This window comes from Meriones unguiculatus, chromosome 5, assembly GCF_030254825.1.
Source record: "Meriones unguiculatus strain TT.TT164.6M chromosome 5, Bangor_MerUng_6.1, whole genome shotgun sequence".
Taxonomy (NCBI): Eukaryota; Metazoa; Chordata; class Mammalia; order Rodentia; family Muridae; genus Meriones; species Meriones unguiculatus.
The window spans coordinates 118,385,148-118,400,093 of record NC_083353.1 but is presented as its reverse complement, the minus strand read 5'-3'; the positions used below and the strand labels follow the sequence as shown (position 1 = coordinate 118,400,093).

At 41.0% G+C, this 14,946-nt stretch overlaps 1 protein-coding gene across 3 annotated transcripts; it reads right to left on the bottom strand.

The window, feature by feature from the left end:
- Window positions 1–2,936: 2,936 nt before the first annotated feature.
- Window positions 2,937–10,868, bottom strand: Clec1b (C-type lectin domain family 1 member B). Of its 3 annotated transcripts, XM_021655298.2 has the most exons (6): window positions 10,470–10,850; window positions 9,065–9,160; window positions 7,716–7,841; window positions 7,414–7,565; window positions 5,448–5,554; window positions 2,937–3,160 (listed from the first exon to the last, which is right to left on the bottom strand). In XM_021655298.2, the coding sequence occupies exons 1-6, from the start codon at window positions 10,531–10,533 to the stop codon at window positions 3,016–3,018; spliced, it is 690 nt and encodes a 229-aa protein (XP_021510973.1). In that variant the 5' UTR covers window positions 10,534–10,850; the 3' UTR covers window positions 2,937–3,015. The 3 variants fall into 3 exon arrangements, with proteins under 3 accessions (XP_021510973.1, XP_060240264.1, XP_060240265.1); XM_060384281.1 differs by lacking the exon at window positions 9,065–9,160; XM_060384282.1 differs by lacking the exons at window positions 2,937–3,160; window positions 7,414–7,565; window positions 9,065–9,160 and having other exon boundaries at window positions 5,493–5,554; window positions 10,470–10,868.
- Between the last annotated feature and the right edge of the window lie 4,078 nt (window positions 10,869–14,946).

Sequence of the window (14,946 nt, the reverse complement as noted above, 5' to 3'; positions counted from 1 at the left end):
AAGAATCTGAATTAGACTTCTGATCATGTCCCTGTGCTCAGAGGCTGAGTTTGTCCAGAAAATGTATCCATCTGAGTTTAGCATCTTTAGACACAGGAGTAGCTAGTAGGGTCACTAGGACAAATGAAAAATGACCAGCACATTCTGCCAACATTTTCTGTGTTCCTAAACTGAAAACAGAATGACTGGTCTCCAGACAACCCTCTGCATATGCTAAGTTCTACCAGGAGGAGAAAAAAGGGAAAGGAACCACCACAGCAAATAATATTGTAATTAACCTCGGCAGTCAGAACTCCATCAGCTGCTGCTCATTTCCAGTTTCTCTTCTCATTTTATCAGCACTGAAACCCAAGCTTGGATAGATCCAGCATGTCCTAGGACAGTCCAGAAAAATTTCTGCGAGGGAGCCATTGGTTTCTCCCAACAAAAGATCCCTGTAGTGCTGTTGCTCCTTTGTTTTAAATATCCATTGTTTATCATTCACCGAGTTTCTAACAACTATATTAAAGCCAGATCACAAGTATTACTTCCTCACTATAACTCCCTGAAGCAGGAGGGTTAAGTTGGCTGTAACTTGGGGCATAGAAAAGTCCATTTAGCTAGTTTCTTGCTGAGCGTTTGAAAAGGCAGCGCTCCGGTCATAGAATCTGGGCTGTTCTCATTTCACCATGTGCTTCAGGCGAGTACAAAGGGGAAAAGAGGCTTTGTAGGTGCAGTCTGACTGGTTTCACCAGCCATGTATGTTTATCTGGGCATTAAAATACAACCCCTCTCAACCCGTGTGTGTGGTAGAAATACATAAAGTTCAGACAGAGGGTTGATGTTTTGATAGTTTCTGAAACATTTAGTTCCCACTTGGAACTAATTGCAGTTCTGCAAATGAAGGTTCCACACAAGAATCTCAGCCCTGAATCCCCAGCTCCAAAGAAAAAGAGAAAAAAGCACGACTTCTCATCTTGCACAGCCAAGATCTGGGCATTTAAAATAAAAAACGCTGAATGAATTCTGTTGCATTTCCGTAGCTCAGAATTCTATTCCCTTATGGACAAGTCTAAAAGAAACCAAGGTGAAGATTTGCACGTCCACGCTCAGGGCTGTAAAACTAACATTTTTGAGCATCACACAGTTGATGCTCTGATCAATATTTTATATAATTGTATCAAAGATAATCACAGTTCTCTTCTGGATAGGGTAATCCGCCCCGCGCATTGGCGAGAAAACAGTGCTCAGGAGACTAAGCCATTTGCCCCAAACCACATGGGGAGTGAGCGCTAAAGTAATGCTTATGAGAAGGTGCTAAGAACAGACTGCTTACAACAGGGTTCTGAGAAGCGTTTAAAAACTAGATTTCCGTATCTCTTCTGCCTTCTGAGTTCCACCTAGTGTCATGCCGGCACGTGGTCGGTCTCCACAAAGACCTCAGCTGAGATGAACTGTATTTACGATCCTGCTTTCTCACTAGTTAAACAAAGGAAGTGGTGCGAGGGGCGGGAGCAGGAGAGAAAGTCCGACTTTTTTCTCTTATCCTTGTTAGAGGTGCCCGACCACAGACCCTATAAATAACTTCTGGGTTATTCAGCAGACGCCAAACATAGAACTGTCAGGGAAAAGAAGAAACCAGATACAACACTTCTGTTTCTTCTTCTGCCTTCTGGACACCCTGTGTTGCCAAGAAATATTTTATGGCTTTACAGACCCTGTGAGGTCTCTCTCAAATCTGGTTTCCCTGCATTGTGCAGAGGGTGACCACTGTTGAGTGTGTAAAGCAGTCAACTGTTGTCTCCCGGAGTCAAGAGCACACAGTGAAGAGCACATAGAATCAGGGACATGCTCGGTGCTAGTCATAGACAACGAACAAATGAAATCTTGGGGACTGTTTCCATACAGTTTCCAGTAGAGTTAGAACTCAGAAGTTTTCTTATAAGCATACAAATTATGCAGATAATTTACTGTTTTTAAAATTTATTTATTTTTTATTCACTTTACATCCTGGTTGTATCCCCATCCCTCCTCCTTTCCCAGTCCCACCTTCCCTCTCTCCTTTATACAGATAATTTAAATAATATGGTCTTTGTATAGATACCATAAAATTCTGGAGTTTATTTTTGGCAAGGTATATAAGATAGGCAATATCATCCCATTTTATTTTATTTTAGTATTCTCATATAATTTTATAAAATATATTTTATATATTTTCATGTATTTTGTATTGTTCATATATCTCATATTTATTTAGTAATTTCATATTCATTTATAGGTATATACACATATACATACATACATACACACACACACATACACACACACACACACACACACACACACACACACACACTTTGGTGTATTTTCCAGCCCCCAAACCATCCTATTTTAAGTATGAGAAAAATGGGAGCTAAACAAAATATAAAATGGCCTCATTAGCCAGGCACGTGTCTTTAATCCCAGCATTTGGAATGCAGAGAAAGATATCTGATATAAATAGTGAGTTCCAGATCAGATAGCATTTCTCTTTCAAATGTAAATAAATAAACAAACAAACAAATAAATGGAAGATAGGTAAAAGAACTGCTTCATGGTTGCTTTTCAGTTAGGAGCTCATAACATTTAAACTATTGGCAGATTCCTATCTTTATTATTTCTACCATCCCATGATGTCCTTCTTAACTTAGATATTTTGCACAGTATTAAGTCCCCTGTGCCCTAATCTAATTTTAATTTTTTTTGTGTGTATATTTGAAGGTGCAGTGGATTACGGCATGCTAAGAAAATTAGGAATGGATGATAAAAAGACAGTTTATGGGAAGTAAAATACTGAAAAGCTGGTGATCCACTCATGTGCTGTTTTTTTGTTTTTTGTTTTTTGTTTTTTTAAATAGGCAGAGAAAGAATCAGTTATGTGGTCTAAGCGTTATACAAAACAACAACAAAATAAGCAGTTTATGGCTGCGGATCTTTTGTCCAGATCTTTTATTATGTGCTCAAGCACTCATCTGACATCCTGTCTGTCCTTCTGTTTTAAAGCAGTTGGTCCACTCTTGTTACGCCAGCCTTCCTCTCACACATTAAATAATGTCTGTCCTCACAGGAAGCTGGATGGATTCTTCTGTTATAAAGATAAGCACAATTCATGTTTTCTCTTGCACTTCCAGAAAGATCAATCCTACAAATGAAAAAAAAAATAGATTGTACGTTTTTTTAGAAGTACAACTAGATAAGGAAACACAGGACATGCATGTTTTATTGCTCAAACCAGACGCTTAGGGTGGATGAAGAAACCATTCTAATCCTTGAGACCCCCCTCTGTCTGCGTCTGTGTGTACAATCTGTGAACCTGAAAAACTCAGCAGCAATTTGATACAGTGTAAGACAAGGAGGAGGACAATGCTAATGACATGGGAGTCCAGAGGGGAATGCTCATCATGACTAGGCATGCTAAGCAAAGCTTTAGCTACAATTCACTTTGCCAATATTGAATGGAGAGTAGGTCTTACACAAGCAGAGAGGAAGTAGGAAGTTCTTATAGAGCCAGCAGCTAGCTGCACAACACAGAAAAACTGTCAGGGGAAAGTAAGGTGACTAAACACGGCAGAGCTGAGAAATAGCAGCACCAAGTAATAGATTTAAACCAGACAATTGCATGGCAATTGTACACAAGTTTGCCTCTATTCTCTGAATCACTGTTTACAATGAAAGACAAGGAAAATACATTTAATCTGCTTGAAAGAAACCTATAGATACCAACTAATGACTGAAGAGGAGGCAAGACAAGGTTTATTCTGTTTTAAAACCCAAACTTCAATAAGGATAAAATGGTAAGGTGCTCACAGATAAGCAGATGGGAAAATAGCAGGAAGAGACAAGTGTGCTGAAATGAAAACAATTTAGTGTGAGCCATTACAGTTGATTTCACTGACTGGACTTGACCAGCATGGAAAAGTTAGTCACAGAATCTAAAAGGAAAAAGGGAATTTGGCTCCTTGAGAATTTAAGAGAGAACACCTGTTTCCTGAAATGTTGTGAGCAAGGCAGTAAGGAATGGTAGCTAAAGGCTAAGGTTTACAGGAGTTTTGCATGTATTTGTGTGTTCTGGGATTCTATCCAAAGTAAATGTTAAATACCTGTAGGCTTAATTAGTTATTTAAATAGTAACAGAATTGTATAAGCTTTGGTCATAAGTTCTGGACAGAGAGAGTGCAGGATTGTGTAGATAAACAAAGGGTGTTGAAATTGGTGGTTCAGGGGTCATATTACACACACACACACACACACACACTAAATAAAATTTAAATTTTAAGAATTAGAGAGAGACAGATCCATACTGAATGAGGCAACTCTTTGTTGAAGGTTGCTCTGATGTGTGTTATTGGCCCTCATGATCTGGCTACACTTATCTCTGTTTTATAAACCTGCCTAAGATATATCTGATTCATTAGTTAAACAGCCTATACCTGGCCAGGGCAGAATGGGATAGGTGTGGTTAAGGTTCCTATGCTTTAGGGGTTCAAGAGTGGATCATGGGAAACAGATGGATGGGGCAAGAAAGGAGGAGGACTCCAGGATGGGTTCGCCTGGAGAAAACAGCACATGGGCTGAGGAAGGACTCCAGTAATGATGTGAAAAGGCCCAGATGGAGACTATAAACAAGTACCATGGGATTATGGATGAAAGGTTGCCCAACTGAGGAGGATTAAGGTGGAAGGCATTGGATGGGGGCTGGGAGATGGAGATGGATGATGAGGTTATTGAGACAGTGTAAGTGAAATATCTGCCCAGTACAAGGTAAATAAGGCAATTATAAATCTAACAGGTGTCTGTGTCTCATTTGTGATAGCAGGTTAAAGAGTACCACTGTGATAATCTTAGGGCAAATAATAAATAATATGTAGCCAAACACCTTTCCATTGATTATTTATACAACAACTGTTAATGAGATGAGGCCATTTGCCCACAATGGCAGTAGAAGTGTGGAGCCTCATTGTCCATTAGAGCTGTCTTGTGATCTACAACATACCTGATTTGTGGAGACACACAGGACAAAAAAGATACTGAAAATAACCCCTATGGTAGTCATTTCTACCTTAAAAATAACAAAAGGGTTAAATTCAAAGCATAAAGAATCAGCTCTAGTTATACACACACATACACACAGTGAGAGAGAGAGAGAGATTGAGAGAGAAAGAGGCTGAGAGAGAGAGATTAGTCAGAAATGAACGGGGGAGATATCAGTAATAAAAATGAATCATTACTTACATAAGAGGGTGGGAGGGCGGAGAGAGTAGCACTGCCCGTCAGTGCTCGCTCCTTAGGAAGAAGGTACATGACTGGCAGCTATAACCCACATTAGGCTAGAGAGACATCTCAACTTTCAGGCAACTTGTATGCAACAAGAAAAGACGTGGGCGTCAAAGCTTTGAGTAATGTCTTTTGGCTGAGCTTCAGACACTTACACATTCTTGTTAAAAACTGAGCTATCTTCCCACATCCAGTCCTTCCTAGAGTTCTGGCGTGACAATCCAATCCAACGGACTGAAGTAGTTCTGTCTGTGATGTAATCCTGTTGAAAACATATATCCACACAACGGTAAGTGTCTCCACAGCACCGTGTGATGACGGAGACACAATTTCACGATAAAGTCTCAAGCAAACAACTGGGATTACCTGTTATTATCTGTGTTAGTACTAGTGGGCTGTTTCTTGTCTAAGATCTCATTAATTTGAGTTGCTTTGAGATGTTGAGAAGTGGATAGAGTGCATGAGAAATTGTATCAAGCAGTAATATTCTCGTATTTCTAGGGTGTTTATAATGTATGTTTGTATTTCCTTCCATTTGAAGATCTGAGTCCCAGGGAGACTTCTAAATACGATTTAAGTGGGGTGAATGCAGCAGCTACAGGTGGCAAGAAGAAATATGTTGTTGATGAGCTCTGCAATCCCCAATATTAAGATCTTGGATTTAATTGATTATCTTATACTTGGAAAATGTTAATTTGTTTGAGTTGGATGCATAAAAAGAACTACAGAGTCTTTTTCAAAGGAGTTAGTAAATAACATGCGTCTATGGTTCCCACTTTACATTTTTCTACGATGTCTACTTTTAGATAGATTCTCACTGTGTAGCCCAGGCTGGCCTCAAACGAGTGATCCTAGCCTCAGCTATGACTACATAGGCACACACCACTGCATCTGGCTCTGACTTACTGTTTCCTAACTGGTTATAATTTTTTTATAATTTTTTATTAATTACACTTTATTCATTTTGTATCCCCCCCATAAGCCCCTCCCTCCTCCCCTGCCGATCCCACCCTCCCTCTCCTTTCTGCATGCATGCCACTCCCCAAGTCCACTGATAGGAGAGGTTCTTCTCTCCTTTCTGATCTTAGTCTATCAGTTCTCATCAAAAGTGGCTGCTTTGTCCTCTTCTGTGGCCTGGTAAGGCTGCTCCCCCCTCAGGGGGAGGTGATCAAAGAGCAGGCCAATCAGATTATGTCAATTTATTTTTTATTTAAAGTTAGGGTCTTTCGTTTCGATTGAGTACATAGTTTCATGACCCGGAGTGGTTCCGTGTAGACTATGAGATGAATGGACAATCTCTTGGAAAGAGAAGTGAAAGGAAGTTATGTGTTCATTATGCCCTCATGCACCCCAGAAGAGCACATAAGAATCCACTCTTAGGAAGCATCAACAACAACAATTGGTGTGAGCTTGTAGACAGGCCTGTGACACTCAGAACACTCCCTGAAGTGTGAGCCAGCCACCACCTTTCTATTAATTCATTAACCGCTGGTCTTTTCTTTAAAACATAGCCACACAAACATGTACAGAGACGCCTCTCTGTGGGATGTGATAGAAAAATCCAACCAATATTTAACTTTAATTTCTTCTTTAAAAAATGATATCACTTCTTCGTTATGTTACAGACATTTCCAGGTGGTGTTGGCCTGGAGTGATGAGGGGAAGGGCATGCTTCGTGTCTCCAGCTGATCTTACAATGGAGTTGATATGCTTGGACATTCTCCTGTTTCAACTGAGTACATTTATTTGGTTAATTTAATCTTTAAAGTCCTCTGCGGACTTGGGCTTACAGCAAGAGGCGGCCAGCCATGCAAACTGGAGTAAGTGTGATGGGGGCATCCCAGGCTGATGTGTCCTGTCTGACCCAATATCTACTTTCTGTTAGGGTGGTACACACAAGTCCAATCCTACTAAGAAAACATTCTTAGAGATGTTTTGGAATATGACTAGATTGAATATTTAAGCTCTGTAGGTGTTAGCGAGCTTCCCAAATTTCTCAGAGGACTGCAAAGTGCAAGCCATTAAGAAACACATGAGGAAAAAAAAAAAGGCTAATTCAATGTTTCCTTTGAGATCTTTCTCCCTGGAGTTCCCAAATGCTTCACAAGGGACCCTCCTTACCACGGTGCTCTGGCTGGCGGTCTTCACAAGTGTTGCGTTCTGCTCGGCGCAGTACTGCTTGCTCTCTTCCCACGTCAGGTTACGTCGGAAGAACCCATAGCAACTATCTCCATGGTATCTCCAGTTTGTGGCGCAGGGGCTGCACTTGTGCTCTGAAGGGGAGGAACACCGAGTGTGGGGCTCGCAAAAGCTGGCCAAAGCTTTCCCCACGTGGGCAGCGTTCCTGCTCCGGTGCGCCTCCCTCTAGTTATCACGACTGACGCGAAGGGCTTGGAAGGATGAGGTTTCCAAGCCAGACTTACCGAAACTGCTCTTTGTCTTGAACTCTGCGTGTTTAATCAACTCTTGGCAGAATTTCTTGGCCAGTTGTTGCAGAGTGGCTGAGAGATTTTCCTTTTCGGCTAACAGGTACTTTTGCTGTGTGACCGCTAGATGGAGGGATGAGGTAGATTACACCCCGGTCTCAAGGTCAGAAAGATGATGGTGGGATTCTTTGCTGAGCTTACATGCAATGACTACTGAACAGGGAGCTATAAAGGGTTGCGTTAAAGAACATGTGAATCAACTGGTGATAGGAAAGTCCCGAGATGAAAAGACAGACCAGGGCAGCTGTTGGGATAGTTCCTGGACAGGTTTCTAAGCAGGCTTTACAGAGATGAGGAAACGCAGGGTTTTGGTTATGTTCTACGCCTAATGCCATCTAAAAATGCACATTCAGATAACCGATCTAACTGTATAGAGCAGGGTTCTTCATGACCCCTCAGGTCGAAGGGCCCCTTCACAGTGATAGCCCAGTAGATAGCCTGCATATCGGACATTTGCATTACAATTTATAACAGTATAAAAATTACACTTACGAAGTAGCAGCCACAGCCACGAGGAACTGTACTAAAGAGTTGCAGCATTCGGAAGGTTAAGAACCACTAGTGTAGAAGGTCACTGAGAGGCACAGACTTTCAGTCTGGTTAATTTTGCTGCATGGTTTCTTATTCCCAAGTTCCTTTTGCAACATTTTAAATTTTAAAAAATAGTATCCTAACTAAAACCTGAAAAAGTGCATATTATATTTTATAGTGTTTAAAGGGCTTTCATGTCCATGTGAATGTAATATAAGAAGTGAAGGCTTCTAAAATATGTTAAAAGCAGGAAAATAAATTACCAACACAAAATTATCACGTGACCTCACAAAGTCTGGTGGTTAGATATTCATGAACAGAAAACCAATGTGTCAGAAAACAAAATGGGATGAAAGAGATTTTAAGTATAGAGACTAGAACAAACAAGAGTTCACACAGGAAGGCATAGGCTTTATTTATGAAATTAGGAAAGTTCGAGATTGCCTGGGCCTCAGATTAAGCAGAGCAGAGATGGAGAAAGAAAGATAGCTTGGATCCACAGCTAGGAGGATCTTAAATGCCAGCAAAACTTTCTGAAGGTAATTTTAACTAGGGAAAATTTAAAAGTAATTCAAATCAGCCTGGGGTACTCTCCCAATTGCACTTTGCTTTGCTGAGGTTATATGAGCAGCCGTGCCCAGGACAATCGGAGTAGGTGGCAGCCGTGCAGAGACAGGAAGTGGAGTATAATATACCAGAAATATTCGCGTGTTGCTTTCCTAAGATCAAAACCCTGGCAAGATGCCAATACTTACACATGATCCCCAGCGCCACGAGCCCAACAACCAGCCCTAGGGATGAGATCAGCAGAACTAAAGCCATCACACGCCACCAAGAAGGGGTAGGGTCACCTGTGGAAGTGAGAGCACTAAAGATGCAGAAGAGGAGGCGGTCAGGCCACCCTGCTTCTGCTTCTCTTGGTTTTCCAAGTGTCGTAAACAACATTGCAAGCTCTGTGCAAGAGAGCAAACTTACAAACCCATCTTCGGACATGGAGGCAGGAGGATCAGGAGTTCAAAACCAGCCTTAGCTACAGAGCAAATTCAGTACCAGTCTAGGCTGCATGAGGTCCTGTCTCAAACCCCAACAAAACTAGGGCTAGTGAGATGGCTTAGCAAGTAAATACTAACCACATAAGCCCAACGTCTGAAAGCTGTCCTGTGACAAGGGACCATGGCACATATACACCGGGTAGCGCGCGCGCGCGCACACACACACACACACACACACACACACACACGCACGCACAGATAAATAGAGACAGAGAGAGAAAAGAGACAAAGACAGAGACAGAGACACACAGAGAGAGCCAGAGAGAGTTAAAATAACAACAATTAGTATTGGTGGAGATCTTGCCTGCATTCCCTTGGTGACTACCCTCAGTGAGAATGGCCCACTTTATACCATTCATCTATCTCCATTTTCAATAGCATATTTTCTGTACATTCTGAAATATAACTGGCTGCCAAGGCCACATGTATTTAAGGTTCTTTGTTGTTATTGATGTTTCTCTTTTTTTTTTTTCTTTTTGCATCAATGTTCACATCAATAATTCCCTTCATAGGCAACAAGTGAAGAATTACCTCTTCTGGTGGCCAGAAATTTGATGTTTTTAAACAGGTTAAGAAAATATTTTGTTTTTTATTATATAAATGTTTACTTATAAAATATTTACACTTGGACAACACTATGACCCATTGATTTTTATATCATCTTAATCAGAAAAGAAAGTAAAGATTTCAGATTACAAAACACTTCCCTTCAGAAAATTTAAAAGCAAAACAAAACAACACAAAACTCATTTTTCTCTAAGTGAGTCATGCAAGAGATTCATTCAGGTGACTGCAATTCCTATCATATAAATGGCCAATGGAATTTGTCAGACATTTGAGTTTCCAAACTGTCCTTCCCTTAGCCCCAACAGCTTCTGAGCCCCCATCATTACATTCTACCAGACTTAGTACGATGTCCCCTCTTCCGTCTTTACTGTCTGTATTCTAGCTGTGTCTGTAGAAGCCTCTGTAAGCCACACTTGCATGCTTCAGAGGAAGAATATCATACAGGAAAACACAAATGTAAGCACCCTGTCACTAGGAAAGAGACAGAGAGTAGGAGCGACCTATTTCACTAATGTCCAAATTGCTGACTGAGCCCTCTTACCTGAGCTGAGAGCTGGTTTTCGGGGCTTGATGTTTAAGGTGATATACCCATCTTCATCCTGCATGGCTCCCCTTGAGCTGCAAGTGAGCTCCGAGCTCAGTGACTTCTGCAGAACTCACCCCGTTGTCCACTCTTATCATTCCAGTGCCTGCCACGTGGGAGCCTGCTCTCCCGGTGGTGTGGAGCCATGGGCACTGGGACACTTGGGTCTTGTTTTCTTTTGTCTTGTTTTTCCAGGAAACCCTTTCATGGAGGTTCAGAGATACGTGGACTTGAACCTAAAAACAAAAATAATAATAACTTGTGGTGAAAGAGTAGATGCGGGGCTCATTTCCTGCTTTCTTATCTTCAACTCTGAGAAAAGGGATGTTCCATCGTGAATATCCTGTCAAAGAACAAAAGTTCGTGCTTCGTCTTAACCCCAGGAAAGCTCAAAACATATCACGTAAGTGAGCTGATTCCCTATGCAAACTCATGAAAACACCAGTAGATTTTTAGCATATACTCTCACTTTAAATCTAATGTCATTTGATTAGATCTGACGCAAAATAGATGCTTATAATCCTACACTAGAATGGCCCACTCCTCATTATGACCTAAAAGTCACTCAAGTTTTAACATCAAATATAAGTCATTTTCTTTTTTTAAAAAATTGAGGGCTGCACATGAGACAGACCTCAGACTGCTTAGTCCTAGACACTGAAGGATAAAAAAAATCAAGTAACTTCAGAACTTGTGACAATATATTTTTCTTAGATATCTGTATTTTAAAATGAGTTTCATGGATTAAAAAAAAAAACAACTAAATTTCAATTGCAGTCTTTAATTTTGAGTGTGGTTTTGCTCATCAGAAGAACTATTTACAGAAGGGGTGACGCTGGTTTCGTTTCAATCACAATGTAACAGGTAACCCATTATTCAACTCTAAAGAAACGGGCTTTACATTGGCTTACCCTGACAGGAGCTACCACTACCGGAGGCAGAGCCTGGCTAGCCTTGACTAGGTGGTTATTACAGGAATATTGGTGTGGATGTTACCTGTCTTGTCATTAAGCTAGAACTTATGTAATTTTATAGCAGGAATTTCTGCTAAACCTCCATGGCCAGTAAAGAGCCTGGCACTTAGCATTTATCTTAGGAACCATGATATCCCTTCTGGTTTGTTAAGAGAATCCAGTCTCCACGTTTCAGCTTGGGAACATCCAGGGCCTGGTGGCAGGTTGTTATTTGCCTGTGATCCCTTTGGTGTCTTCCACATGACTTTATTTTATTTCCTCCTTGCTCTTTATTTCAATCTGAGTTCTTTGCAATTTACTGAAAGGATTCTGCAGTTTGAAATGCCTTTCCCTCACACCCCAAATGATTTCACAAGGTCAGCAGACTACTCACCCATGGCTGTTGATGTTTGCATAGCTCCTATGTCAGCCTAACACTCTTGTTCTTCCTGGCAGAGGGTGATAACTCTGTTTTCCAGCAAAGTCTAGGATCAGTTTGACCTCTTCCTTCCGTTACCCATATCTACTTACAAACTGAGTTCAAGTGGGCTTTCTTCCTCTACTGCCTTATTTCAGTGTTTTGTTTTGTTTACTTAATTATATACAGAAACAATAAAATGTAATTGGATTAATAATTTAATTTCAACTTAATGGAGAGAAAAAGGTGTATAGAGCTAACACTACCCAGGAAAGTTTCACTTCACTTTCTTAGAAAAAAAAATTAATACCATTAGAAAATTCAGTCAGGTGAATTAAATTGAATAGGGACTGTGAGCTCCACGGTCATAGAGAAAATGTTTTCTTATAAATTAAATGTAAAGCTTCAGAAGTAATTAAACTATTCTGGGGGTTTTGTTTTTCTATATGAAGTTAAGAATTGTTCTTTCAAGGTCTGTAAAGAATCGTGTTGGTAATTTGATGGGAGTTGCATTGAATCTGTAGATTGCTTTTGGCAGGATGGCCATTTTTCCTGTTAGTCCTACCGATCCATGTTCATGGGGCATCTTTCCGTCTCCTGATATCTTCTTCAATTTCTTTCTTCAGAGACTTGAAGTTCTTGTTACACAGGTTTTTCACTTGCTTGGTTAGAATTACACCAAAGCAAGATACTATATATAATTTGTGGCTATGGTAAAGGGTGTTGCTTCCCTAATTTCTTTCTCAGCTCATCTGTCCTTTGTATATAACAGGGCTACTGTTTTGTGTGTGTGTGTGTGTGTGTGTGTGTGTGTGTGTGTGTGTGTGTGTGTGTTTCAGTTAGTTTTTTTATTCAGCCACCAAGAGTTTCATCCAGCTATAGAAATGTAGAATTTTGGGGGTCACTTATGTATACTATCGTATCATTCACAAACAGCAATATTTTGGCTTCTTCCTTTCCAATTTGTATCCTCTTGATCTCCTGTAGTTGTCTTATTACTTTAGCTAGGACTTCAAGTACTATATTGAAGCAATATCGAGAGAGGGGAAACCCTTGTCTTGTCTCTGATTTCAGTGGAATTGCTTTAAGTTTCTTTCTGTTTAGTTGAATGTTGGCTATAGGCTTGCCGTACATTGCCTTTATTGTGTTTAGGTATTTGCCTTGTATCTCTGATCTCTTGAAGACTTTTTAGCCTGAATGGGTATTGGATTCTTTCCAGTGCTATTTTGGCATCTAATGAGATGATCATGGAGTGTTTTTTTTTTCTTTCAATTTGTATGGTGGATTACATTGATGGATTTCTGTATACTGAACCACCCCTGCATGCCTGGGATGAGGACTATTTGGTCATGGTAGATGATGTTTTTAATATGTTCTTGGATTCAGTTTGTGAGTGTTTTATCAAACATTTTTGTATCAATGTTCAAAAAGGAAATTGGTCTGGCTCTTTCTCAGAAAATTAGAAATAGTACTACCTCAAGACACAGCTATACCACTACTGGGCATATACCCAAAAGATGCTCAACCATACCAAAAGGACATTTGCTCAACTATGTTCATAGCAGCTGTATTTATAATAGCCAGAAACTTAAAACAACCTAGATGCCCCTCAACTGAAGAATGGGTAAAGAAAATATAGTACATTTACACAACGGAATACTACTCAGCTATTAAAAACAAAGAAATCATGAAATTTGAAGGCAAATGGATGGAACTAGAAAGGATCATCCTGAGTGAGATAACCCAAACTCAGAAAGACACACATAGCATGGACTCACTTATAAGCAGAAATTAGCCATATATTACAGGGCGGCCGCACCATTATTCAGACCTGAAGAAGCTAAGTAAAAAGAAGGGCCTGGAGGAGGCCTTCCTTGAATCGCCTCAGATGGGAAAACTGAATAGACAGTAGAAGTAGATGAAGAGGGGGAACTTGGTAGGAGAGGATGTGGGGAGAGGGGATAGGATCAGATGTGGGTGGAGTGGGGAGGGGAGGTGCGAATGCTTGGAGAGAAAAGGAAAACCGAAGGTGGAACAACTCTGAAACAAGCTGGAGACCTCAACAGGGTAGGCTCCAGGGAGGATGTGGGGATGACTCTATCTGAGCTTCCAATGGAGACTGAGGAGGCCGCCTTCTAGCCAGGCAGGACTTACAGTGGTGGGAGGGGCACACCAATCCACCTATGAAACTTTTAGCCCAAAATTTACCCTGCTTACAACATGTTCAGGGATAAAGATAGAGCAGAGACTGAAGGAATGTCCAACCAATGCCTGACCCAAACCTGAGACCCACCTCATGGGAGAGGGCCAACCTCTGACACCATTAATGATACTCTGCTGTGTTTACAGACAGGAGCCTAGCATAACAGTCCTCTGAGAGGCCTCACCCAGCAGCTAGTCAGTCAGATGCTGAGACACACAGCCAAGCATTAAGCAGGGCTTGGGGAGTCCCGTGGAAGAATGGGCAGAGAGACTGGAATAGAAGAACCTGGAGAGGACAAGGACGTCACAAGAAGACCAACAAAGTCAACTAACCTAGGCCCATGGGAGCTTGTAGAGATGGAGGCACCAACCAAAGATCATGCATGGACTGGACCTAGGCCCCCCTACACATATGTAATCAATGCACAGTTTGATCTTCATGTGGGTCCCCTAGTAAGCTGAATGCATGCTGACAAGGACATGGACTCTGTTTCCTGCTTTACGATCACTTCTTCCTAATGGGGCTGCCTTGTCTGGCCTCAACACATGAGGACAAGCTCAGTCCTGATGCAACTTTATGTGCTGTCATAGGTTGGAGGGGAGGATCCGATTTACTGAGGAGAAGGGCACAGAGGATGGAGAAGACGGTAGAAGAATGGGATGGAGAGGAAAGGGAGAAAGGAGGGGCTGGTAATGGGGATGTAAAGTGAATATATAAATTAAAAATAAAATTTAAAAAGTAATTAAACATAATCATTACCTTGCTTTGTTTAAGTTTCCAGATTTTCTGAGTCTTGGGCAGCTGGATTAACTATTAAAGAGTCCTGTTTATTCTTGTAAACCACCAAGAGGCCAAGCATAC